This window comes from Molothrus ater, chromosome 13 (genome assembly GCF_012460135.2).
Source record: "Molothrus ater isolate BHLD 08-10-18 breed brown headed cowbird chromosome 13, BPBGC_Mater_1.1, whole genome shotgun sequence".
NCBI classification, from domain to species: Eukaryota; Metazoa; Chordata; class Aves; order Passeriformes; family Icteridae; genus Molothrus; species Molothrus ater.
The window spans coordinates 2,129,583-2,156,106 of NC_050490.2; the positions used below are offsets into that span (position 1 = coordinate 2,129,583).

Here is a 26,524-nt window from a genome sequence, read left to right on the forward strand (position 1 = left end):
TTGCATCCTCATGTTTGCCTGCCAGAGCTCAGGGAGCATTTGAACAACACACTGAGGCACATGGTTGGATTCTTGGGGCTGTCCAGCCAGGAGTTGGACTCAGTGATCCTTGTGGGTCTCTTCCAACTCAGAATCTACTAAGACTCGGTGGTCTACTCTGGTTGTTTATCCAAGCATCCCTTCCAGCAGTCTGAAAGAGCAGTCTTCCAGCATCACCCAGGCTTCTCCAGGGACAGCTGTCCCAGCAGATGGAGAAAGACACATAGCTTGGGAGGACTCTCACAGATGTGCAGAGCATTCCTGACAGTGGGCTCAGGGTAGAAAGGTAGATACATGTTCACCACCAAGGAATTCTGCAGGAAGCCAGAAGGAGTTTAGGCTCTGGATGACTGTTCCCAGTGTATCCCGCAGGGAACCCACCGCTCCTCACGGTTCAGCTGTGTTGGGCGTTCCTCTCCCCACCTCAGCCTCCACTCTCCATCCTTCTTGCTTCCCCTAATCCTGTGCACCACCCTCACATCGGATGGGGGAAGAAGCAGGGGTTCTGCATCCCAGCACTGAGTGATTGATCCAAGGTGGAAGCTCTGGTTATCATGAAAGGTTCAGTAAAGAAACCTGGTCCCTGAGCCGAGGTCTCTTTGGAACTTGTTTTGTTAGTGAACAGTAGTGAAAACCGTGTGTCTTGTGGCTGGGAAAAGCAGCCAGAGCTCACCTTCCCAGTCCAGTTCCTCTGGGGTGGGACAGAGGGAGTGCAGCACCTGGGTCCCTGTTTTACTGCTTTCCCAGATGGTTCCTTGCATTCCAGTGGAGCCTGGGAGGGAGAAGCCCAGCTGGCTGTGCCTGGTCTCCCAGTCCAGGCTGGTGGTGTCATCCACCCACCAGCACCTGGCCCCATCCTGGTGGGGCCCAGGCCGGGCAGGCAGAGATGCTGTTGCATGAGGACAAGTGGGGGGACGGCAGGGACATCATGGGGACATTGTGAGGACCTCACAGGCTGCCAGGCGTGGGGCTGACTCTCCCTCCTTGTCCTTTGTGCCTCAGGTGCTGCTGCTTCTTTAAGAGGAAACGGAAGAAGACGGCTCAGCGTCACAAGTGACCGGTGCCTCCTGGGCCTTGCAGGAACCACCACGCCTGCAGCTCCTGCCCTGTCTTACTGGAAGGAGCTTCTCTTTAGGAGGAGGAGGAGGAGGAGGCATAGGAGGAAGAGAGAAAAATGAAAACAGAAAAAAAAAAAAAAAACCCAAGTGACATTTTAAACCAAAAAGAGAAGAAAACGTTCCAAAACAAACCACTCTGGGGTGGATCTGCTGAATGGTCTCCCTCATTCACTCCAAGCCTGAAGCTCCTTTTGGGACCAGGACTGTGGCTGGCTCAGGTCTTGGTCGCCCTGGGAGGGGGGCTGGCTGGCTGACCCTCCTTCCCATTGTTTACGGTGAAGGCATCGTTGACGCAAACCTGAGGACTGTGCTTAGTTCCTGCTCACTTTCCTCCCCTCCCTCCCCTGCACTCTGCTCCTCTGTCCTCCTCCCTCCTTAATTAAGTGAAGAAATTCCATAGGCTCGATTGGCTGTGGAGAGGGCAGGAGGATGCAGGGCAGGCAGGAGAGTTGCTAGGAGAAGGGCCTGACTGCTGCAGCAGGAAGAGACAGGTTCTCTCTGTGGCTCCTTGGGAACAGTTACACTGTAATGTGCAAGCTGTGAGAAATTTGCAATCTACTGTTCCAGTTAGGGTTTTTTTTCTGGCTCCCTTGACACCTCCCTCCTGTGACAGTAACAGAGCAGTGTGGATTGTTTTAAAGAAGCTGACGTCGTTGCACTTTTTATTATTTTTAGCATTTACAGATGCACATTGTATCTGTGGATCTCTGCGTGGCCACGCCAGCGCAGGCAGACATCCAGCGGGGAGGATGGTGGGGTGCACGGAAATGCCCTTGGTTGAGTGGGGATGTCCACAACCCTCGTGCCAGTCTGGGGCTCCTGACGCCCACCTTGGGCCGCGCGCTGAGGAAAGCATACTTGAATTTCCAATCACCCTTCCTAGCTGCCAGTGAATGTCCTTTCCATGGTTTCCTACACCGTGCCTGACCCAGGTGGCCAGGGGAGGCGAGGCTGATGCCCGGCATGGGCCAGAGGGAGCAGCGTGGCCTTTGCCAAGCCAGAGAAATTTGTGCTGGTCTAAGAGGTAGATCAGGATTGAGGCTCCTGGGAAACAGCCATTTCCTGAAGCGTGGGCGTTTCTGGGTGTGGGTAGCCAGGCAGCCTTCCCAAATCCCTCCTTGGGCTGGTTGGGAACCTTCTGCAAGAACATATTAGTGGGAGGAAAGCATCCCCAGCAGGGGAGAGGATACTTCATGCCTTAACACTGATCCCATCTCCCGGTGGTCAGATAGGTTTGACTGGAATCTCCTTCACATCCTCTCTGTGAGCATCCCACCCTTGCTGCAGCCACGCTTCTCCTGCACCACTTTGAGCCAAACCAATAGCAAGGAAAGGGCTTGGGGTGCTTTGCACACCCAGAAAAACACTGAAATCATGCATCCAACTGCAGTGTTTCCCAAATTGGAGATGAGGCTGTCAGGGGTTACTGGAGAGATGGCAGGGCTGTGGGAGAACCAGAGCAGCTTTGGGAAGGTTATAAGTAATTTGTTGGACTTTGTCTTTCCATGTGTGACACTAGATCAGGCTGGGATAGTTCAGTTGTCATAAACTTGGGCCTGGCTTACCCAAAAATCATGGAGAGCATGAAGGGAGGAAAGGGAGAGACTAGATCTCATTCTTGTTTATTGGATTTATGCTAAGCTGTGTAGCTTGGAGTTCACAGAGCAGCATTGCCAGGAGGTTCAGTTTGCCTGGCTGGGTAGGAGCAGGCTTAGAGGACACGAGATCAGCCTGGGCAGCAAGCTCTGGGCTTGCTCCTCATGCATTCCTGAGTCAGGCAGACACTGGTGTGATGCCAGGGTGGAAAAGCCTCTCTCCTAGCCAGGATCCCAGCAGGGCAATCTCTTCTCCATTCTCGGCTGCGTTCTCTCCATGCCTTATCCCAGAGAGCGCAACGGAGGCGCAGAGCCCTCGGTTCACACATGCACCTCCTTCCTTCCCCTCAGCAAAGTGCTTTCCTCCAGCCAGGCTGTGGGCTGGGGTGGGAACAGGGCAGGAAAGGGCACCACTCACCTCCCACAGGCACGTGCCAGGTGTGCAGCCCTGTCCCCTCCTGCCACAGGGAGGACCCGGCCATGGGCACATTCCACCTTTCTCCCTCCAAACTCCTCCGCTGCCAGTGGTTCCCAGAAGCTGCGTCTGTGGCACAGGCATTCCTCTCTCTGCTGTAGGAAACCATGGTTTGGCATCTTGGGAGGGTGTCCAGGGGCAGGGGCGCTCCCAGGGGAGCCGCCCTGCCCACTGCCCACAGAGCTGGCCCTGAGACACTTCCGTTGCTGCCCTCCCAAGCCCCACTAAGTGCCTGTCACCAGAACTCGATTCCTTCTGCATCTCCTGCCGTGTTTGGTCATTCCTCGCTGCCTCCACTCAAGGAGCAGCTTGTAGTTGCAGCATATGTAAGTGTTTGCAGGGTGAGGGAGGGCGGGGGGGAAGGGGGCCATCTCAACAGGTTTTGTTCCTAAATGTTTTTGGTTTCTTTTGTTTTGTTGTTTTTTTGGGGGTTTTTTGGTTTTTGGGTTTTTTTTTAAGTGAATGTATTTGATCGTTTAGAAACTTTCCTGACCTTGTTTTTAAGTGGGTTGGTTTGAAAGCTGTTTCATGGTGACCCACTACAGCTTCTCTCCAGAGATACGGTGTTCTTTTAATCCTACAATGATGTGTTTGTAGGGGAGGACTGTCCCCCCACGGCATGCTGGTAATGCTCACTTGTACCAAGCCCTCTTGCACTATAATCGTACGTTGGACTCTTCAAAAAAAAGGGCAAAGATGTGGGGTGGCTTTTTAACAAAAAAAAAAAAAAAAATTAAAAAAAAAAAAAAGAATATAAAGCAAGTTACCAGCAAGTCCTGTGCTTGAGGGAACCGCTGTCCCCGGGGAGCTCGGAGGTGACAAGGAGAGCAGCCAGACTGAGCCAGCCATGCTGTGGTAGGATGTAGGGCATTAACCTGGGCAATCCCTCCTCTCCTTGGCGGGAGCAGTTGGCAGCCAGGAGGCCCCAGGCAGGGGAGGGCTCCTGGGGGCTCCTGGTGCAGGTGCCTCTGACGCGGCTCTCGGCCCTCCAACGTTGCGATGCAGTCTTCTGAGGTATCAAGTGAGACGATTTTTTTTTTTTTTCAATAAAACATTGCACTGCTGCATTGTTCTCCATGAATAGAAGTATTTATTACCTCAGCCTGACCATGGCACTTGTGTTTTGTCTTCCTTTGGCTCTGCTGGGCGCTTGTGTGACCCTCTGTTCCCTTTGGAGAGGGCAATGCATGGGGTGGGACCTTGTGGGACCTACTCAACACTTTGTGCTTTACAGCCATGGGTGGTTCAGCCTTATGGAGCACGGCCAAGGCATGGTGGTACTGATGTCCCTTCTCCTGGGCACACACATTCCCACTTCAGCCATCCTGGAATGCAGGATGCCTTGTCCTGAGGCAGAAGGGACCACAGGGAGAGGGGTACTGGGACCTGCCCCCTTGGCAAGGCTGTGGGATGAAAACTGAAGGAAGGAGTGAGAGAAGCCCTAATTCCTCTTAAATACCATTGAGAGGCCGGGCTGGAAGCCCCCAGTGGTGTTGCAGATGCCTATGTTCAGCTTAGCACCATCACTGAACGTGTCACTGCCCATGGCAGGGGTTAGACGTGTAAAGGTCCCTTCGAACCCAAACTGGTCAGTGAATGCAAATCCTGCACTTAGTTGAACATGTGGGAATTAGGTTTTCATCAGGTCTGGGGCACTGTCAGTCCCCACAAAGATAAACCTCAAAGGTGGAGATGTGCATTCCAAGGGTCAGGGAGGGAACCTTTGAGGTTCATCTCCTTCACCGAGCGCACGTGTCCCCAGACAAACTTTTGGAAGCAAGAAATGAAAGATCATGCTAAAGATAATACATTTAAGGCTGGGAATTAGGGGGGAAAATGTCACACGAGAGATCAGAGTGTGGAGCAGGTTCCAAATGTGTGAACACTTTGGTTCAGGTGTCTCTGAGCGGGTACAGCGCCAGCTGCTCCCAGAGGTGCTTTGGCTCCCGGGTGGCATCTCTGCAACGCACCCGCTCAGCCATTGACCGCAGCCATTCAGCTCGCCGGGGGCCGCGGCTGCTGCTACTGGGGACACACCGGGCCCGAGGACAAAGCGGGGACAGAGCGGGACACAGCGGGACACGCCGGAACAGCGCCCCCGGCCTTCCTCAGCCCCGCCCTCCGCCCGTGCCCATTGGCCACCGCCACCCTCGGTCCCGCCCCTCTCCCGCCTCCTCCCCCTTAGTGCCCAATCATCGTGGCGTTCCGCTCATGATTGACAGCGCCGCGGTCGCCCAGCGAGGGGCAACGTGGCATACTCCCGCGCTCCGCCCGGCCGGAAGGGGCTACTCTACCCCCCCTGTGGGACCCTGTTGGTCGCGCCCAGGCGGGCGGAGCGGGCGGGCGAGCGGTGCGGGCGGTACCAAGAAGCGGTGCGGGCGGGGGTGCGGGGCGGGCGTGGCCGGATGCCGGCGGCGCGGCGGGCGCTGTGGCCGGGCTGCGAGCGGCGCAGGATGAAGGTGCTGGTGGCGGCGGCGGCGCTGGGCGCGGCCCTCCTGCTCCTGCTGCCCGCGGCCTCCCGCGCCGACGAGCGCAAGAAGGGACCCAAGGTCACCGCCAAGGTCGGGGGGGGCCGAGGCGGGGCCGGCGGGGGGGATTGGGAAAGACTCCGGGGGGTGGGAGCCCGGATGGGGCGGGGGAGATCTGGAGAGGGAGAACTTGGGGTGAGGGGCCCTGGATGGGCCTGGGATTGAGGGGCCGGATGGGGAGGGTGGGGTGAGACCGTGAGGGAGGGAGGGTCCAGTGCGGGGCGTTGGGGGCACCTGAAAGGGGGAGGCGGCCTGGGGCCAGCTCGGCCCAGCTCTGGGGAAGCTGAGGGGGGAACTGGGCTGGGGAGCCCAGCTGGGGTGAGTGGTGAGACTGCTGGGGGGATGCAGCCCGGGCTGTGGGGCACCAACCAACCTCATCTTGTGAGGGTTTGGGCCTGGTTGGAGTTGGTGAGTTGGACTTTTGGGGGTGGGTTGGCCCAGCAAGGTGAGTCTGGCTCCCCTGATCCCCCTAACCTTCCTCCGCCCCCCCAAGGTGTTTTTCGACCTGCGGATCGGTGAGGAGGATGCAGGCCGTGTCGTCATCGGGCTCTTTGGCAAGACAGTGCCCAAAACTGTGGAGAACTTCATGGCCTTGGCCACCGGAGAGGTGAGGGGCCCGTGGCACCCTGGGCCTCACCTGCCCCTGCTCAGGTCCTGCTCGGTGCCCTGGGGCAGCGCTGGGGCCATGGAGCTCTGGTCTGTCCCTTCGCCTCATTCCGTGTTCTTCCTCCACACCCCCAGAAAGGATTTGGCTTCAAGGGCAGCAAGTTCCACCGTGTGATCAAGGACTTCATGATCCAGGGAGGAGACTTCACCCGTGGTGACGGCACTGGAGGTAACCTGGTGGATCCAAGCCACTGTCTTGGAGTGAGGCAGCAGCTGCAATTCCAACCGCTGCAGGGCTGTGCACCAGTGTAGAGCTGGAGCTTGGTGGAATCACGTGAGCGTGGAGCTCACAAAGACATGGCCTCAGAGCAGAACTGAGTGCTGGGGTAACTGGGAGCCTCCTGCCCCGCTGCCTTGGCATGACACCCCTGCCCAGCCCCTGGCGTGTCTGGCTCCCTGCAGCAGCCCATGGCTCATGCATCCCTGTGGCATCAGTGCTAGTCCCTACTCTGGAATTGCTCATTTCCCCACCCACCTCATTTTGGAGCTACCACCACCATCACCCCTACCTGACATATTCCATGAGACCACTGTGGCCTTTTTGTCCCCCCCTTTAGGAAAAAGCATCTACGGGGACCGTTTCCCTGACGAGAACTTCAAGCTGAAGCATTATGGGCCGGGCTGGGTGAGCATGGCCAACGCTGGCAAGGACACCAACGGCTCCCAGTTCTTCATCACCACCGTGAAGACGCCGTGGCTGGACGGGAAGCACGTGGTGTTCGGCAAAGTGCTAGAGGGAATGGTGAGGCAGGGAGAGGGAGAGGGGTCGGTGCTCTGGGAAGGGCTTGGCCGAGCTGGGCCAGCCCAACATCCCACTGTCACACTGTGCTCCACCAGGACGTGGTGAGGAAGGTGGAGAGCACAAAGACTGACAGCCGGGACAAGCCCCTCAAGGACGTCACCATCGTCGACTGTGGCACCATCGAGGTGGAGAAGCCCTTTGCCATTGCCAAGGAGTGACGGGACCAGGCCCTGCCAGGCTGTGAGGGGCTGTGGGACGGGGCTGCTGTGCTTCCCCTGCCCTGGGGCCACCAGGTCCTGCTGTGTCCCAGTGCCAGCCCCTCTCCCTGCTGCCTCCAGCCAGTGGGACAGGGCACAGGCTGCTCTTCCATCACTTTTGTAAGAAGCACATGCACCAATAAATGTGACCAATGTGTTTTTTAAACAGCTGCCTCTCTCCTGCCTTCGGAGGGGTGCAGATCACTCTGCATCCCTCAGCCAGATACACCCCTCAACCTTCCAGCCCCCCTTCCAACCTTCCTTTTTTATCATCTCATCCAGCTGGGAGCAGTGCCACAGTTGGCCCTGGGTTTGCTTTGGAGAATTCCACAAAACAGCACAGCACTTTGCCAGTCACTCAAATCCAGGAGATTTATTGCACCAAAGCCTGGATGCAGAGAGGTTTTCCAGCACCTCCAAAGGCTCGTACTGCAAGCCCACAACAGCAGGGGGGAAGGCAGAGCTCCTGCTCTGCCAACAAAGGCATTTTGCATGGTGGTGGGAGAGCGGTTCCCAACATCCCTTTGGCTTCTCCCAGCAGGGGAGTGAGTTTCACCACAAGGATCCTTTCTCTCACCACTGCATCCCTGGGTGCTGGGTGGAACTCATCATTCCAGAGGCTGGGGGTGCTGCCAGGCTGGGACACGGCTCAGGGGGAGGTAGAGGCCCTGCAGGACCCCGCTGAGGACGGTGTTGGGGAGCAGCTCTGCAGGGAAACGGGGGTGCTGTAACAGCTGGTTCACTCCTGGGCCCCGTTAAAGGAGAAGCACCTTTGTAGGGCCCAGAGGAGCCTCTTGGAGGTTTTGGAGCCCTGCTCCACAGCCCTAATCCTTACCGGGGCCGCGTGGCCGCATGTAGGGATCCAAGCAGAAGCCGACAATGGGGCGCTGTGGGGGCAGGACTCTGGTGCTGCTGTGGGAGAGGAGACACCAGTCCTCAGCCTATCACCACCATCCCCAACCCCAGATACTCGTTAGGAGTGCCTAACATGGGGCAGGGCTGTGTGGGATAACCCTGGTGCCAGCAGAACTCATCTACTCACGGGGGGCTGCTGGCCTTGGGGCTCTGCTGGCACCGCGGCACCTTCAGGAAGTCCAGGACGTCCTGGGGCAGCTCCTTGTTGTGGTACAGCACACCCTGCAATGCTCCAGGGGGGTCAGCACCCCAATAACCCCCTCCCTAACCCTCCACCATGTGTTCTTCACCCCTAAAACCCAGCCTGAACCTGCTGTACACGCCTCACCTGCAGGTAAACCTCCAGGGCCTGCCGGCGCTGCTCCAGCGCTTTGGGCATCCAGTTGGGGACGTGGCGTGGGGGGAAGTCGGGCACCTTGCAGGTCTTCTGATCTGAGGAAGGTGTGGGGGGATCAGGGCAGGCTGGAGAGGGTGAGGCCAGGCCTCCCACGTCCCCTCCTGCAGAGCCGGGGGCTCTCACCCGCTTGTGCAGCGCCTGGAACTCGCTGTAGCGCTTGGTCACCGTGTGCCGCCGGCCATTGCACAGCACCTCCACCCGGAACAGCTGCAGGGGGACAGACAGCGTGCTCCTCGTCAGCCCCAGCCTCACCATGTTCCTTGTTCTCACTGTCTTCATCACCCTCAACATCCTCACCATCCTCATCAGCCCCAGCATCACCATCATCACTGTTCTCACCATCCCTCATCATCCTCGTCAGCCCCAGCTTCACCATGTTCATTGTTCTGTCTTCATCACCGTCACCATCCCTCATCATCCTCATCCTCCTCATCAGCCCTGAGCCTCACCATGCATGTTGTTCTGTCTTCATCACCCTCACCATCCTCATCAGCTCCAGCCTCATCATCTTCAGAACCCTCAGCACCCTCACCATCCTCGTTGTTCTCACCATCTTCATCACCCTCACTATCCCTCATCATCTTCATCAGCTCCAGCCTTATCATCTTCACCTTTCTCATCATCCTCACCATTCTCACCAGCCTCAGCACCCTCACTCACCATCCTTATCACCCTCACCATCTTCATCATGCTCATCACACTCATCTGCCTCCCAGAGGAGGCAGGGGCCCCTAACTCACACACCTGTGGAGAGCATGTGGGACACTCCACCCCCACTTCTCTAGGACAGGCAGAGACCCCCAACCTCCAGGGCAGACCCCCGACACCCCCACAGCTAATGAGGGCACCATGGGACCAGGCAGGACCCCCACAAGCAGATGGAACACAATTCTCCCCTCCCGAGGGGAGCACAGCAAGGTGTGACAGCCCAACCCCCACCAAACCCTGCCAGACAGAGACCCTGGGGCTGGAAGGGACCCCCAACACCTTGGGGTGTGCAGGGACACCAGGAAGGGACACATGGGGACATCAAACCAATGGGACAGAGGGAGACAACCCTTTTTTCCCCAAGGCAGGTAAGGTTCCCTACCTAGGGATAGTCATGGATCTCCACCCTCCTGGGGAAGGCAGGAGAACCCCTTCTTTCCTCCACGCCAAGGGGGAAAGCTCCACTCCCCCAGCTCCACTCCCCAGGGCCAGTGGGGATCCCCCAGGCCAGGGAAAGCCCCTTCTTTCAAGGGTGGGCCCCTGAGGACAGACAGGCATCTCCATCCCACAGGGACCCCCTAGGCCAAGGTAGAAGGGCAGAGGACCCACCTCAGACCCGTCTCAGAAAGGAACCCTGTGGGGGCCTCTGCCCAGCACCTCCTGGGCCAGGGACCCCATCCCCTCCCCTTCAAGGGCGTTGTGTCCCCCTTCCCAGAAAGGGATCCACGAGGACAGCTGGGGACCTCTCCTCCTCAGGGCAATGATCCCATCTGCCCCTCTCTCCCCCTGCCTCCTCACTCACTGCATAGTTGGGACCCCTGGGAACCCCCCCGAGCTCTTGGAGCATGTGGAGACACCCCAGTGGGCACATTAAGAGCCCCACACCCTCCACAACCCAGGGCAAGCAGGTACCCTCACACCCAGGGCAGAGGGGGCACCCAGAGACAGACAGACAGACAGACAGACAGGGACCCCAACACCAACAGCCTGGAGTGTCTGGCAGGGACCCCTCAGGGCACTTGGATCCTGCACTCCTGGGGGAAGGACACAGCCCCATCCTGGGTGCACAGGGACATGACAAGAACCCCTGGGAACCAAGGAGACACCGTGACCAGTGATGCCCCTTCCCCACCCCTCCCAGGGGTACAGGATCACTGCCTGTCCCTCCCTCTTGCCCCAGCAGGGATCCTCGGGATGCAGGCAGGGACAGACACACCTGGGCACTTGGGGACACCAGGGCAGGAGCTTGGGGACATCCCAGCCCCAGGGCAGATGTGGGACACACATCCCTGGAGCAGGTGGGGGTACTCAGGGATCGACAGGGACCCCAGAACCCTCTGGGGTCAGAGGAGATCCCCAGGGTAAAGGAACAGCCCCTGGGGCAGCCCCTGGGCCAAGTGGGGTTCCCCAGTTACACCTGTGTCCCTCAGTCCCTGACTCTCATGGAGATACCCCCCCCGGGCAGGAGGAGACCCCGTGGGAGCAACAAGATCCCCAGAACAGGACCCCGGGGTGGGCAGGAAGAGCCTCCAACCCCTGGGGAAGTGGAGGCACCCCTGGGATGTGGGGACCCCTGGGGCCAAGGCAGGACCCTGCACCCTGGGGCGAGAGGGAAGCTGCGGGACAGACAGACACATTCCCGACTTCCAGAAGGTGCAGGGGGCAGAAGGTGCCCCCGGCAGGGCCCCAGGGCAGGCAGAGCCCCTGGGGCAGGTGGGCACCACCCAGGGGCACTTGAGGACCTTCAGCCCTTGAGGCTGGGACAGGCAGGGTGGCCTGGGGGAACGAGGAGACCTCCAGTCTGAGAACAGGGGGGGCATCCCGGGAAAAGAAGGGAAACCCCAGCCATGGGGGCTACAGGGACCTCTCCCCTTTCAAAGGTGAAGGGTCTGTGCTGCCCCCGGCTGGGACCCTGCAGGGACAGGCTGAGACCTCCAGCCCCGTGGCCCTCCCCAGGCCAAAATAATCTCACCTTGCCCACTTCCCCCATCCTCTCCTTCAAGGGCAAAGGGTCCCCATCAGCAGCGACCCCTGTGGGGATCCCCGCCCGGACCCCCCGGGTCAGGGGTCCCGTTGTGGCTGCCGGGGACACTCCCCGGGGTGTTTGGGGTCCTCCAAGCCTACAGGGACACCCCGACCCCGGGGGCAGAGTGCAGCGCTTGGGGACGAACAGGACACGGGGGAGGTGGGACAGGAGAGCCCTCCAGCCCCTGGGTTAGGGTGGAAGCACCGCCGGGCAGGGAGAGAGCCCTGGGCAGAGGCAGAAACCCGCAAACCCCGCAGCCAGCGGGGACAGCGGAACGCGGGATCCCGCACCCCCGGAGCAGAGACAGAGACACCTCCAGGAGCAGAGACAGCCCAAGAGCAGAGGGCACCCCCGAGAGCAGAGACAGCCCCGGGAGCCGAGACAGAGACACCTCCAGGAGCAGAGGGCACCCCCGGAGCAGGGACAGACACCCCTTTCAAAGGCAGGGGTTCTGTGTCTGCCACCGGCAGGGAGGCCCCAGGGACATGCAGCGACCTCCATTCCCAGGGCACGTGGAAGACTCCTGGGCCAGAGAGCGACAAATCCGCCCGGGAGCAGAGGGTGACACCCCGTGGGAACTCGGGGACCTCCAGTGCGAGGGAGGGACCCCCCCGGGAGGGACCCCCCCCCCCCCCCGGAGCAGGGAGAAAGGGGAAAGGCAGGGACCCGCACTCCCAGGAGGGGCGGGGGACACTTGGGGACGAGCGGCGACCCCCAGCTCCCGGGGAAGGAGGAGACGCCCTCAGCCACCCTCAGCCGCCCTCAGCCCCGTTCCCTGGGGCACAGCCGAGCCCCAGCCCCGCTCGCCCCGTCCCTCACCGTGTGCGCCCGCTCGGGGCTGCGCGCTGCCGCCGCCGGGGGCTCCGCCGCGGGGATGGACACGGCGATCATGGCCCGGGGCACGGCGGGACCGGCCCCGAGCGGGGCCCGGAGCGGGGCCGGGGCCGGGCAGGGACCGCCCCGAGCGCACACGGCGGGGTCACGGCCCACGGGCAGCCCGGGGGATGCGGCGGGCCCAGGGCAGCACAGGGACGGAGCCGCGGAGGCGCCGCAGGGAGCCGGGTTCCAGGGATAAGGGGAAAGGAAAGAGGGAAGTCAGCCCGAGCTGCCTTTTCGCTTTTTTGAACGGGTATCGGTTTTGATAAAAGCGCACACGCGAGGCTGGGACGGGGGGGGAAGGAGCAAACCCGGGTAAGGGAGGGGGGGTAGGAGCACCACAGCCCTGAGAGCTCCATTGTGGATTCCGGGGAATGCCACAAAGTGGGATCGCTGGAGAGCCCCGCTGAGCTCAGATCCTAAAAACGGCTCCACCGGAGGAAAGGCAGAGAGCCAAAGCATAATCAAGAGCGGGGACAGGTGGCCGGAGCACCGTCCAAGGTCACCTCTGTCCCGTCACAACACGGGGGAGGCTCTGCTGCCGCCCTCGGCCTCCAGGGATGCACCCTTACCCCTCCCCATCCCACCCCAAACACCCAGAGCCTGTTTGCCCTGATAGAAGTTTTATTACAGAACTTTAATGGCACTGCAGGAGTAAGATAATTCATTAGCGCCTTAAAACCCAGCCTGAAAAATAGATATTTGCCAGATCTCATTAACCCCTTGGCTGCGGGTCTGGTCTGGAAGCAGGAAACTAGTTTCTCTTCAGTAAGAAAATATATGTTGCTAAATGAAAAATATACAGTTAGAAGAGTTACTGGCTCACAAGCTGTTCTTCTGGGGGTGACACCTCTACCAGCTCCAGCATGTGGAACAAGGGGTCGCTCACGTGGAAAAGAGGAGGAGGTATAGTGTATATAAAAAAAAAAAAAAAAAAGGCAAAATTCAGGTTTGTTTGCTCAGTCCAATTAAGAAATGGCCTTGGCTTCAGGCAGGAACGCTTCCCAGTACTTCACCAGCTGCAGGGAGGAGAGGGAGAGAGTCAGGAGCCTTAAGAATGGAGCTGCAGTGCAGGGGGGCAGGCTTGAGAGATTCACAAGCACGGCCTGAATTTGGACATAAAACCACATCAGGGAGCACTCACCTGCTGCTGAGAGTTCAATAACGTCTCAAGGTATTTCGTGACGTGGTTTCTGAAGTCCTTAGATTTCTCTTTCTGCAAGAGATGGGCATGAGGCTGGAACAACCACCAAAACCCTCCAGAGTCTGGGAGGGGAAAGGAGAAACCAGCAGGGTTTTCCTGTTCCTCCTGGGGCCCCGTGAGGAGAGCAGCACATGGGCCACAGAGGATCTTGGCCCACCCAGCTTCATTTTAAGATTCCCTGTGGGGAAGCCCCCTCAGCAAGACCCCAGCTCACACACGTTGGGATTCAGGGATGCTGCTGTACCAGGAGGAGGGGCAGGAGCCCTGGTCAGTGCCAAGGGCTGCCCACACGTACCTCAAAGCGGATCACCTCCTTGCGGATGACGGCAGAAATGCGCTCAAAGTCCCTCTCGTACTGCGTCACCCGGGACTCCCACTGCAGAGACAGCAAGGGCACCTTGGGCACAGCAGAAGGAGCTCCTGCCCCCTCTCCATGGGGCTCTGGAGCCACCACTGTGCATGTGAGAGGTGCTGCTGGAGCAGAGCTCAGCCCTTGGCACCACCTTGGCATGGAGGTCACAGGAGGCAGGAGCACCAGCAGCCCCTCCTGCAGCCTCACTCAAGGCTGGCTTGGCCCTTGGTGTAACCTGGCCACAGACACCTCTCCCTCCTGCTCAGGAGGTGCCCCCCGGCCCAGGAGGTTCTGTCTGCACTGGAGCAGGGAGGGCAGGAGCAGAGCAGAGACCCCACGCTCCGTTCCCTACCTCCGAGATCTCATCCTTGGCCTGCTGCAGCTTGTCGGGTTTGTTTGCCCACAGCAGCCTGGCCTCCATCTCCCTCTTCTTCTGGAGCATGGTCTGGGCATCCTGCCACCGCTGCCAGGTCCTCATGCGCTGGTCAAAGGCTCCCTGGAGGGAAGGAGGGGCACAGCTCTCCTGACAAGGGGACACTGGAGGTCCTGGACCAAAGCTGAGCCAGAATAAGACTGGGTCCTGCCCTGGAGCATCCACAGCTCCTGTATGGACCAGTGGACCAAGGATATGGTGGTCTGGCCTTTGGGGCAGGAAGGGGGCAGCCTGCTGGACTTGCTACTCCCATGGGATTGCTTCTTCCCAGTGCACCAGATGGGCTGTGTGGATTTGATGCCCAAGTTCAGGAGCACTCAGCATTCAGGCTCTGCCAGAGCAGGCACTTGGCAGGTCAGTTTTCACCCCCTGTATCACAGGTCACCAGCTCACAGCTTCAGCCTTCACCTCTGGAAGGGCTGGGTCACCCACAAGCCATGAACTTGCTCCACATCCCCTCTGGAGAACAGCAGCACAGCCAGGCCTCACCTACAGCATCTTCCAACCTAACCAGGGCACACCTGCCCAGCCAGCCAGGTTTCCCTCTGCTCTGCCCTGTGCTTGAGTTTGGAAGATCTCCTGGCATCCCTAAGCCTACAATGGGTACAAGGAGCAGGAGTAAAGGAGTCCTTACCTTCACAACCGAGAGCAGGCGGATGTAGTCCCCCAGGAGCTCGGCCAGGAGGAAGAAGTCATTGTTGGCCTGTTCATGGTGCAGCTGCTCAATCTTCTCCTCCACCTCAGCCAGCTGGGACAGGGCCCGGGACAGGGCTGTGTTGTCCTCTGAGCTCCCCAGCATGGCCAGGCTCTTGGCAAACTGGGCTGTGTTCAATGCCAGCTCTGGGGAACGGGATGAGGGTCAGGAGAAGGGCCTGGCTGCACCAGGAGCTCCCCAGCAGAGGGTTCAGCCCTTGGAGTTGCCTTCCCACAGCTCCAGGGGATACCAGCTGGAAGGGCCAGCACTGCCTCAGTCAGAGCCAGCAGCTTCCAGCCATGAGGAAAAGGGAAGCAGGAAAGGGAAGGAAAAGGGAAGCAGCTGAGCAAGAGGACAGGCACAGCTTTGCAGAAGTCAGTGAAAAATGCAGAGGAAGGAAAACATCCCCATTCCCAGAGGTCAGCTCTGCTCAGGTTTGCTACAGCAGCATTCAGGCCCATGAGGACAGGCTGAGGGAATTAGGGTTGATCAGCCTGCAGAAGAGAAGGCTCCAGGCAGACCTCAGAGCCCTGCCAGTGCCTAACAGAGCCCCAGGAGAGCAGGAAAGGGACTGGAGACAAGGAATGGAGGGACAGGACAAAGGGAAATGGCTTCCCACTGTCAGAGCGCAGGGATAGATGGGATATGGGGGAAAAATTCTTTCCTGTGAGGGAACTGAGGCCCTGGCACAGGTTGCTCAGACAAACTGTGGCTGCCCCATCCCTGGAAGTGCCCAAGGCCAGGCTGGACAGGGCTTGGAGCAGGCTGGGACAGTGGAAGGTGTCCCTACCCATGGCAGAGGGTGGAACAAGATGGACTTTAAGGTTCCTTTAGCCCCCAAGCCATCCTGGGATTCTGTGATCCCACAGGACCCCGGTTCCCTTGCACACTGCCATGCCGAGCTTGTGGAGCTGCACACAAGAACTGGGGTGACCATTTCTGGTCTCCCAGGAGGAAAGGACAGAGAGTCCTTTACAGCACTGTCCCATCTCCTTGGAAGTGTCCCTGGGACCCCTGGTGACCGTCTCCAGGCCCAGCCCAGGTGGGACAGGCCCAGCCCAGGTGTCCCTCTGTCACCTTTGCGGTGGTTCACCAGCGTCTCCACCACCGCGTGCAGCTTCCGCAGCCGCTGGTCCTCACACTCCACCTCCTGCAGCTTCTCCTCAAACCACTGCAATGGGTAAATGCAGAGCTGATTCCCACAGGGGGGGCTTTCCCTGCACCCAGAGCTGGAGCTGGGAAGAGCACACAGCTCTGGAGTGAGGACAGGGATGCCCAGAGGTGCCCCAACACTCACCATGTCCGATTCGTTCATCTTGATGGTCATTTTACTGACTGCATCCGTGGCTTTGTTGAACATCTTCATTATTCCTGCTCCACTCAAGGTCTGGGTTCCTACTGCTCTTGGGAGCTGGAAAGGAATGGAAAAGTTTGCTTTGCCATAGGAGATGGAGCCAGGCTGAGAGAGCTGGGGGTGTTCACCTGGAGAGGAGAAGGCTCCAGGGAGAGCCCAGAGCCCCACTGAGTGTCTAAAGGAGCTCCAGGAGAGCTGGAGAGGGACTCTGAACAAGGCCTGGAGTGACAGGACAAGAGGAAATGAGTTTCCACTGCCAGAGGGCAGGGACAGATGGGATATTGGGAAGAAATTCTTCCCTGTGAGAGTGATGAGGCCCTGGCACAGGTTTCCCAGAGCAGCTGTGGCTCCCCCACCTCTGGAAGTGTCCAAGGCCAGTGGATGAGGCTTGGAGCAACCTGGGATAGCAGCAGGTGCTCCTGCCCATGGCAGGGGGTGGAATGAGCTGGGCTTTTACAAGTCCCTTCCAGCCCAAGCCATTCTGATTGGTTTGATTCTGTTTTGCCCATGAGGCACCTGCTGAGTGGTCTCTCCCTGCCCTTTTGTTTGTTTTCTCCCAGCTGAGGGGATGGTTCAGCAGCTTTGGTGGGCACCTGGTGCCAGCAGCAGCTCCCACTCTTACATGGCTCTACCACTTCCCACTGAGCCTTGGGGGCATCCTGCCTCATTAACTGCTCAAGGACCATTTCCTTCAGCACTTCCAAGGATTCCTCACTCCACCCTTCTGACCTCCTCCTTCTCCAAGAACTCCCTGACGTCCGGGTCCTGCAGCATGGTTGGATGGCTGACCACCCTCCGTAGGTACCTGTGGGAGGAACAACTCCAGGAGTTACTCTGGCTGTAGCAAATCCAGCTTTTGATTTTAAATCTGTCCATCACAGCTTGGTATTTACTCCAGAACAGCAGTTTGGGGGCTGGAAATCAGAGCCAACAACTGTTCTAATTCACCCAGCAGTTCTCCTGTCTCCCTGGGGAATTTGGTGGTGCCACCATGAAGAGCAGACCTCTCTGAGGTCCCTCACTCAGTCCAGGGACAGCTGATGGGGTCATACCTCTCTAGAGCAGCCCGACGTTTTTCTAGGAACTCTGCAGAGGAGGAATCTTCTTTCCCAACTTTCACTTTGGTCATGCCTAGCACAGAGGGAAGATGTGATTAATGAGCTGCTCCAAACTCTACACACAAGGTAAAGTGGTTTATTACAAGGTAAAGTGGTTTATTACAGACTACCAGGGTGACAGTGGAGGAGAGGAATCTTACAACAGGAATGAGACTTTGGAAATTTGAAATCTGCTCGTACCCAAGGAACTGACATGCAGGAAAGAGGCAAAGCAATGGGCTGAACTCAAGTGAACAGCAATTCAGTGACATCATGGAGGTTTTACTCTTCACCAAGCAGGTGGGGAGGCACCTGTGAACTCCATCAAGGATTTAAGTCCAGAGCTCCAAGTATGGAGCCAGAGCTTTGTCTGTGCCACGGAACCCAGATTAATTTCCCTGTCTACTCTGCATCTTCCCTGTCAGCTCTGAGACTGCTGCAGGCCAGTCCTTGGGCACAGAGCTCCAGCAGAAGGGCTCAGGGAGCTGTGGAGTGGCAGCCCTGGTGCAGTGCAGCTCCTGACTCACCGATGAGGCTCTTCTCAGGCGGCGGAGGGACGATGAAGCCGTTCTGGGCGTGCTTCTCCGACAGCTTCTCATAGAGCCCCAGGAAGTCACTGAACCTCCTTTTCACTGAGAACTGCTTGCTCCTGAACATGGGCATGCTGGTCTGGGGAACACATGGCACTTGGGTCACACTCCCCCAGGAAAGCCTGGCCCTGCTGGCACCTCTGGGGTGAAGTGAGACAGCACCAGCTCTGCAAGATGTGAGCAGTGAGCAGAGCTCACTTTGGCCCATTCCAAAGGGTTTCCATTCTTTCTCTCCCAGGTTTTCCATTGTTTCTCTCCCAACTGGGTTCTCCCTGGAGCCAGCAGCAGAATTAATGGCATTAAATAACAAACAGCTGTGGGCTGCTTAGTAAGCCCTGCCCACTGGCTAATCCCATCATCCCTGCTCCACACAGGAACAGGGACACACCCCTCAGGCCACCTAAAGACTACAGGGCCCACCAGTGCTTTGGACTGAGTTTGCAGAGCAGGAATTAAGGATAACAAAGCCTCTTGTCTCTTCTTCAGACCACAGGTTGCCTGTAGTCCAGCAGCCACGGTACAGGCAGCTGCAGCAACTTTCCAGAGCCCAGAGCCAGACTCCAAAGCATTCCAGCAGCTGCATTTCTCATGGAAACTGAGGGGAATAGGTGCTGATGTGAATGCAACTACAGCAGCAGCTCTGCAGAGAGTGCTGAGCTCAGGTCAGCTCAATCTGATGCTGCCCCTGGCACAGAACCTTCAGCAGCAGCCCCGGGCTCAGGGACTCTCCCAATGGATGTCATTCCTGCTGCTCCCTCCAGTGCTGAGCATCCCTCTCAGCCAAGGCTGCAAAGAGGGAACTGGCTGTGAAAATAAAGCCAGTCTCCTTTCAAACAGATTCCAACCCTATTCCTCTGCTGGGCTCATCCTTTGTGGACTATAACTCCTGAATCCACAGAACAAGGCATTCAGGCCTCCTGTTTATTTAGGTCACTGCTGGCTTGGCTGAGGACACACAGTCCAGCTGCCTTTAAGCATGGAAAAATAATGGAAAATCAGACACAGAGGGGTTAGACATACCTGTGTTGACACTTTGTAGGCTACGTAGGCATTCATGCCATCCCCTAAGGAAAACAGAAAGGAGGTGTTGGGATCACAGCATCAGCACTTTCCACTATTCCCCGAACACAAAGCACAAGGCTCCTGACCTTTTCCTGCCTCAGTGATCCTGATTTTGGGTCTGATGGAGCCCTGGATCTTCCTGCAAACCCAGAGGCAGCATCCTGCTGCATGGCCCTGGACTCCTGCCCAGCAGCCACTTCCCAACCTGCTTCTGCCTCCCCACACTTCCTATGGGAGCCAGCACTGACAATTGGGCACTTGTTGGGCCAGCAGCCTCTGGGCTGGCTCCACACATCTGCTCACACCCCAACAATTCAGGGGCTGTGGGGCACATGAAACAGTCCATTCACGGGATGCAAGTCAGCCTGGATGGGGCTGGATCCTGGAACACCCCAGGCAGTTTGCTCCAGCTCACACAGAAATCCCCTTGTTCACCTGGCAGTTCATCTGAAGGGCATCTCCTCTGAGCTCCAGTGCTACCCTTAAGATACATCTGATTTACACCTCCCAGCTCCAGGGATCACAAGCCATGCAGTGGGAACACTCGTGGGGCTGCTCTGCTGCCTGGGATCTGATGTCCCCTTGGGTTTTCTGCACTCCAGGAACTTCCACATGGCTGCTCGTGACTCTCTGACCCCTCTTTCAATAGACAGAAACCCTCTTGCTTCTCATTTTGAAGCCAGAGTTGTTTCCCTGGCAAGCCCAACTTCCAGGGAATGTGCCAGAGCATGGAACAATGCACTCAGTATCAGGTTAAGGGAATTTTGCTTACCCCATGGCAGCTCCACACAGGGCAGTGCTGCCTGGAGGTCATGCCAAGTTGGTCACCACAGTGCCAGGCACCAAGAATCCCAAAAACCTGGCTCTGGGCTTTCCAGAACCTGCCTGTGCCTGGCTCATTCTCATCCTGGGCTTTGTGCAGCATCATTTCTTTAAGATGCCAGAGGAAGCCTTGGAAATGTTATTCAAGGCTCAGGTTTGTGCTTAGAGAGAGCCCAGGGGCAGGAGCTGCAGGGCCCAGCCTGACTCCCCCAGCCCTTTCCCCATGCAGAATTGTAACTCACCAACTTTCTCCGGGTCACTCACTCCCACAGTCAGGTCAAATTTGTCCTCCTGCTCCTCCTCCTCCAGCTGTTTGGAGAAAGCACAGAGGGACAGGAAACCAGGGTTTAACCCACCCCATCACGGTGAGCTTGTCCCCTGCAGTCTGGCCAGGTCTGTCCTATAATCCCTTCCAGCTCCTCCTTGTTGTGTCCAGGCAAGGATCCCAAACTGGGTTTGTTGTTCCTACCCCACTCTCTGCCCAGACTGATGCACAAACTGCTCAGCCCCAAGAAGAAACTGCAGAGCTCCCATTCACAGCTGGGAGCCTCAGGACCAGATCCAGCACTGTGACAGCTCTGGAAGGAATCTGGACCTCCACAAGAGCAGGAATGCCACCAGGCTGAGCTGAGCCCCACCGCAGTGGTAGCAGTCCCACTCTGATGGCCTGAGACACAAATCAGGGCATTCAATAAGGCAATTACATATTAATTACATAATTAAAGACTCATGTTTACAACTGAGAACACAGAGAGGTTCCTGCCAAAGACAGTTTGGAATTCTCACCTCCTCATAGCTCTTTGAAAGGTTTCTAGAAGAACTTGCTGCTACATCTAATGAGGGCAAAGGACTGGAGGGTTTGGCTACCTCCTTCTTCTGGTTGTTCTGAGTGTTGTCAAGGGACAGCTCCACAGTGGCATCTGTCAAAAGAAGTTTGCAAGGATCAGCCTCTCTCTCGGGGTTTCTGGAAAGGCAATTGCAATATTCTCTCATTTGTGGGATCCAGGAAGTAACAACAGCCTTAATGAGCAAAGAAATCCATGGGGAGGAACCCCTGTAAGCACTGGGAAGAGCCCAACAAAGCATTGTCACTGCAGTAAGAGCATTTGATCACTCCTGCTGGAGAGCACCATGTCAATCCAAGGAAGTTCTTATTCCAGAAGGAGCCAGGCATCACCTCTCACTGATCACCTCCTTGCTTGGGGAGCTGCACCCTGGAGCAGCTAAAGCCAAGGCAGATTGTACCTGGGAGGAAGGCTCCTTCCCAGGCCACCTCTCCACCTGGAAGATGTAAAAACTTCCACCTCTTAGCAGAATTATCCACAACTGACTCTCAGCCCAGCATGCCAGGGCTGGGGAATGTCTGGCTCTCCCCATTTTCCCCTGCTGAGGGGGTTTGTGTTTCCTGTTCCTTGGGAACAGCCAGGTCCCTACTAGAGGTGCTTCTTCCACTGGCTTGGAGCCAGGAGAAGGTGGAGAAGGAAAACCCTTTAACTCTGAGGAGACACTCACCACCTCAGGGCTTAAGGCAACAAAAATCTCATTTTAATCCTCTTCAGCTCCCAAACAGTTTCTCCTGTGGCAGGATTATCCTAGAGACCTGGCAGGGGCTGCTCCAACCTTCCTGAACACAACACCAGAGCAAACTCAAATATGTGTTTGAGGTAAGGACTTATGATCTACTTTTGGTTATGGGTATTTCAGGACTATCACTCCAGGCCTGGGGCTGAGAGAGGCCCAGCACACCCAGACTCACCTGCAAACAGGTCCTGGTCATCCTGCTCCACATGAACTCCGTTCTCTTTGGAGGAGCTGCTCACAGGGAGAGGAGGTTCCTCTTTCAGGGCCGGGGAGTTGCTCTGTGGGAGGATTAAAAGGTCAAAGACAGGTCACTACAGTGAGGGATGGAGGAGCAAACATGTCACCCTCCTTGTCCACCACCCCGTGCCCTTCAGCGTCCCCCCCTTCTGCCACTTTTAAGGACAGCACACCAAAGTGTCACACCAAACTCTGGAGCCACTTTCCACCCAGAAAGGACCATCCTGGCTGCTGGGAGCAGGCTTGGGGACAAGGGGACAGCCCACATGAGAGCTTTTATGCCAACCAGTCCTCCCCACCAGAAGACAGAGCTGCTCCAACATTCCTGTTACAGATGCCTGCACCCCACACCATCCCTCCTTTTGCAGGCAGGCAGATATCCCAAGGAAGAAGGGGACAGCAAGTGCTGCTCTGTAGGTCCCAGCAGAGAACAGAACAGGTCTTTGATGGGCATTAAATGGAGTCTCTAATAGAGGCTCCAAAGCAGCAGCTCCTTGGCACTCTCTCCAGCAAGGCAGTGCCATGGGATCACGTTGCTCCTGAAGGAGTGAAGCTGTGCTGAGGCAGCTTCTCTTTAAGGTGGTAAAAACAAAACAGCCACCAAAACACTCACTTGATGGCAAGAGCTCCTGTATTTTAAGATGTTTTCCTAGAGGAGGGACTGCTCCCAGCTTAGATCACAGCAGTTAAAGGCAGGAGCTATGTGTGTTAGTGATGGAGATTGGGAGCAGAGACCTCCATGCCCAACATCCCCCAGGCTCCTTCAGACTGGTGTCCAAGCCAACAAGAGGACTGGTGCCAGTGGTGCCCTATGAGGAAAGGGCTCACACAGCTCCTCTGCTCCCCCAGGAAATATTCAGGCTCATAAAGAAGCCCACTGTGCATGGACAAAGTGGTTTTCTACTGCAACTGCTTCCCAGTTTGCCTTAAATTTAGTTCCTCAGTTCCTTTAGTTCCTCAGACATGAAAGCACCACGCCCTGCTCCTACTTCTCCATCTGCTGCTGCAGAGGAGCTGTGGCCTGCTGAGATCAGCCCATACAGGACACTAGCCACGTCTGGGGTGGGTTCAGCATCCCCCAACATCCCCCTGTGCCAGCCTGACCCTCACCACAGGGAAACACAACTCCTGGGGAAGAGCTGATCCTTGGAGGCAGCCCTAGAAAGGGCTGTGCTCGCACAGGGATCCATCCTCTGCCAACAGACAGGTGAGGTCCAGCTCTGCTTCTGCTCAGGTCTGACCCAAACTCTGCCCTGCTGGTTCCCAGGGGCTGCTGAGCCTCCTGAACACAGCAGCCAGGCAGATCTGCCTCCCCTGCTCCCCACAAAGTGTTTTCCTAACGTTCAAGGGCACAGACAAGCAAAGGCACCAGGTCACAAGAACAACCCTGTGCTAGTTACAACGGTGGCTTCCACAAACACCTGATAAGCTGCTGGGGCTCAGCAGCCTCCCCTCCCAGCACAGGAACGTGTGATTCCCATGAAATCCCATGGCACTCTGCGCTCACCCCTCTTGGTGGGCCACAGACCATCCAGCCACCTCCTGCATCCTCCAGTTCCCCACCAAAGGAAGCTCCTGGGAAGTTCCAGACCATCTCCCTGACGTGGTGCCTGCCAGAGGTACCAGCACCTTCCTCTTGCAAGGCCCAGGGCTGGACTTTCCTAGGTTTCCAAACAAACCCAGCTGCTGCTTTGCCCAGAGCAGTGTGAGTTCCACCCTCACAAGGTCACAGTCTATCCACATTGCCCCAAATCTCCCTTTTTCCCTGCTGCAAAGCACAAGCACAGCTCACAGAGAGCAGGCAGGAGCTGCCCCAGAGCAGGGCAGACACAGCTCTGGCTTTGTGGCAGGAGAAGCTTGGCCAGACCATTCCCAGCAGGTTCATTTGGTCATGGCCACAATCTCCTGCTCGAGGCCTCCCTAGTCTGGAAAACTGCAGAACATTCCTGGAGAACTTCCTGCCACAGACACCAACTCCTCCTGTGCCTGCAGCTGGATCTGGCAGGCTGGAAAAAGCCTGGGTGAGGTGGGCAGAGGTTCCCAGAGCTCAGGGAATCACCCCCAGAGCATTGCAGCCTCCAGGAAGGGCTTCTGTGGCCTCTCTAGCTGAGATCCTTGCTCCATGAAGATGCTGATCCCAAGGACCAGTGGCTGACTGGGGAAATTCAGCTTGGGAAAGCACCAGTCAGTCTGAACTCCCCTCCTGCCTGCTGGTCCCTGCCTGGAGCAAACCTGGGAAATGCCAGCAGGAGTCAATGCCAGCAGGAGCCTTCAGCAACCTGGATTTGCTGCACAGGAGACTGCTGGAAAGAAGGAAAGCTGCTGACCCCCTTCACACCTCCACCTTCAGCACAGATTTGTGCAGCAGCTCCTGGTTTGATGAACCAGTACCACCAAAGGCTCCAAAATCCTCCTGCAGCCCAGCATGGAGCCCTGGTGAGCAGGGGACACTGGATGCCCCCTGTGACCTCACCACCCTCAATCTCAGACTGAAGGCACCATGGCAGCACTCTGTGGATGTGGAGGGGAGCAGAGTTGATGATGCTGTGGAGGCAGATGGAGCCTTTTCCCCCAGGGAAGCCTCACAGTGAAGAGGCTGAGCTGCGGCTGCCCCTGAGGGACCTTGAAGCCCACCTCGTCCCAGCAGCTGCCATGGGTACAACACCTTCCACCAGAGCAGGCTGCTCCGAGCTCCACCCACCCCGGCCCTGGGCAGGAGTTGTGCAGGATGGGAGAGGGAAGAGCCCGGGCACACGGGAGCGGCCGAGCCCAAACCTTCCCTCGGTCCCGCAGCCACGGGAGCGCTGCGAGCCCCGCCCGGGCTCCCCCTGAGGCGACACGACACCAGAGGCATCGCCCTCCCGCTTTACTCGGGGGATTTGGGGCTGTTCCGCACAATTTTCACCAAGCCCGGAAGATGCCCCGGGCAACTCCTCGCAACGGGCCCGGCCCCGCAGCGCCCCCGGGGCGGTGCGCCGCCCGCGGCCGCACTCACGCTGCCGGTGAAGATGTCCTCGCCCTCCGAGTCGCTGTCGGGGACGCCCAGCCCGCGGTGTTCGGGGAAGGGCGGCGGGCGGCGCTCGGCCGGGGAGGGCGAGCGGGACCCACGGCTGCCGCCCGACGCCATCGCCGCCGCTTCCGCCCGCGCCCGCCCCGCCGGAAGCGCCCGCCACGCCTCAACCCGCGGGGCGGGGCCTCGGCTGCGGGAGGGCTGCGGATTGGGCAGCGTCCCCGCCCGCCCCGCCCCCGCCGGCAGCAACAACCAATAGGCGCTGCCGCTGGCAGGCGGCGCGTCGTCACCATGGAAACGGGGGTGGCGGCCGTACCATTGTGGCGGCGGAGGGAGGAGGAGCGCGGGGAGCTCGGAGCGCCGTGTCCCCGCAGCGCCCCGGCTGAGGAACCGCGCCACCCCGACACTGATCCCGTGTCCTCTCAGAGCCCGGGGAGTGCTCCCGTATCGCCCAGAACACGCCAGGCTGAGCCCCTCCCCCCAACAAAAACATCGCAGGATGAGCCCTGTGCCTTGAATTAGCCCCATAACCTAGAGATGTCCCAGCATGAACCCCATACAAAGTCCAGGACATCCCAGAATGAGCCCTATACCACTCCAGATGTCGCAGGATGAGCCATCGACCTTGAAGATGTCCCAGGATGAGCCATATTCGCACCAGGCTGTTCCAGGATAAGTCCCAGAACCTGACGCTGGCACAGCATGAGCCCCATATATTCACCAAGACATCCCAGGATGAGCCCTAAACCACTTAAGTTATCCCAGGATGAGTCACATACTCACCATGATTTTGCAGGATGAGCCTCAGACCTTAAAAATGCCCAGAATGCACCCTACACCCCACTGAGACATCCCTGGATGAGACCCATACCCCTTAAAGCACCTCAAGGTAAGTTGTACACCACCAAAAACATCCCAGGATAAGCCTCATTCCCTGGAGGTAGGCCAGAATGAGCCCTATAAGACCCCAGAACAGCCCAGGATAAGCCTCATACCCTGAAGATGCCCCAGGCTGAAGCCCATACACCTACCAAAACATCCCAGGATGAGCTCCATAACCTCAAGACATCCCAGGATTAACCCCATACTGGCACAAGACATCTCCAGATAACCCCCAAGACATCCCAGGATGAGACACACACCTTGAAGATGCTTCAGGATTAACTGCATACAAGACAGCCCTGGATGAGCTCCACACACCCCAAAACATTCCAGGATGAGCCCCACACACCCTGTTCCCCCCGAGGACAGTGACAGCCCATGGTCATGGGTCACCACCGTCCTGTGGGGCCAACAATGCTCTCAGGAGAGCACCAAGAGGAGCTGGGCAGGTGAGAAACCCTAAACTTCCAGCAGCTCTGGATTAAGAGAGAGCATCCAGATGCAGCTGAGTGATCTGGGGGTCCCTGACCTGCAAGACACCCCTGGGTGCTACCCCATGGAGAGGGTCTGTTCCTGCAGGTGGGAAGCACTGGGTACAATGGCAGAGAAACAGAGATGGGTTTTGCTTCTTTTCCCTCAGCTTTCTCCTGTAATGGAGCAGCAAAATCCAGCAGAGATCTCCAGCCTTCCATGCTAGAGAACTTGGTGTAGCACACATTTGCAGCCAGGTCACATCCTTCATCCACACTGGCACTCAGGCAAGGAGCAAACACAAAACAGAACACAGCTTATCTTTATCTGAAGGACTTGCCAGTGTCCTCCCCAGTTCCTGCTATCAATGAGCAGCTGCTAATTCCCTCCTGC

The 26,524-nt window shown here is 57.7% G+C and overlaps 4 protein-coding genes across 5 annotated transcripts in view; 2 read left to right on the forward strand and 2 right to left on the reverse strand.

Annotated features, from left to right (window-relative positions):
• Positions 1–1,800, forward strand: part of CSNK1G1 (casein kinase 1 gamma 1) — a 98,831-nt gene extending 97,031 nt beyond the window's left edge. For both annotated transcript variants that reach the window (XM_036389649.2, XM_036389650.2), the window contains one exon: positions 1,042–1,800. In XM_036389649.2, the coding sequence (XP_036245542.1) occupies positions 1,042–1,096 (55 nt within the window). In that variant the 3' untranslated portion in view covers positions 1,097–1,800. The remainder of the gene's footprint in view (positions 1–1,041) is intronic.
• Positions 1,801–5,617: 3,817 nt separating this feature from the next.
• On the forward strand, positions 5,618–7,586 carry PPIB (peptidylprolyl isomerase B). The gene is made up of 5 exons (XM_036389931.2): positions 5,618–5,788; positions 6,249–6,362; positions 6,497–6,590; positions 6,979–7,163; positions 7,259–7,586. The coding sequence occupies exons 1-5, from the start codon at positions 5,633–5,635 to the stop codon at positions 7,379–7,381; spliced, it is 672 nt and encodes a 223-aa protein (XP_036245824.1). The 5' UTR covers positions 5,618–5,632; the 3' UTR covers positions 7,382–7,586.
• A 407-nt stretch (positions 7,587–7,993) lies between these two features.
• On the reverse strand, positions 7,994–12,368 carry SNX22 (sorting nexin 22). The gene is given in 7 exon segments (XM_036389783.2): positions 7,994–8,055; positions 8,058–8,126; positions 8,256–8,332; positions 8,463–8,557; positions 8,664–8,762; positions 8,850–8,939; positions 12,286–12,368. Coding segments are annotated over 7 exon segments (564 nt in total). The 5' UTR covers positions 12,358–12,368.
• Positions 12,369–12,948: 580 nt separating this feature from the next.
• On the reverse strand, positions 12,949–24,909 carry SNX1 (sorting nexin 1). Its single transcript, XM_036389926.2, has 15 exons — positions 24,764–24,909; positions 21,707–21,809; positions 20,737–20,870; positions 20,193–20,259; positions 19,087–19,130; positions 18,004–18,145; positions 17,432–17,510; positions 17,109–17,184; positions 16,323–16,436; positions 16,103–16,196; positions 14,966–15,171; positions 14,251–14,394; positions 13,842–13,922; positions 13,487–13,558; positions 12,949–13,361 (listed from the first exon to the last, which is right to left on the reverse strand). The coding sequence occupies exons 1-15, from the start codon at positions 24,893–24,895 to the stop codon at positions 13,311–13,313; spliced, it is 1,539 nt and encodes a 512-aa protein (XP_036245819.1). The 5' UTR covers positions 24,896–24,909; the 3' UTR covers positions 12,949–13,310.
• Positions 24,910–26,524: the final 1,615 nt, after the last annotated feature.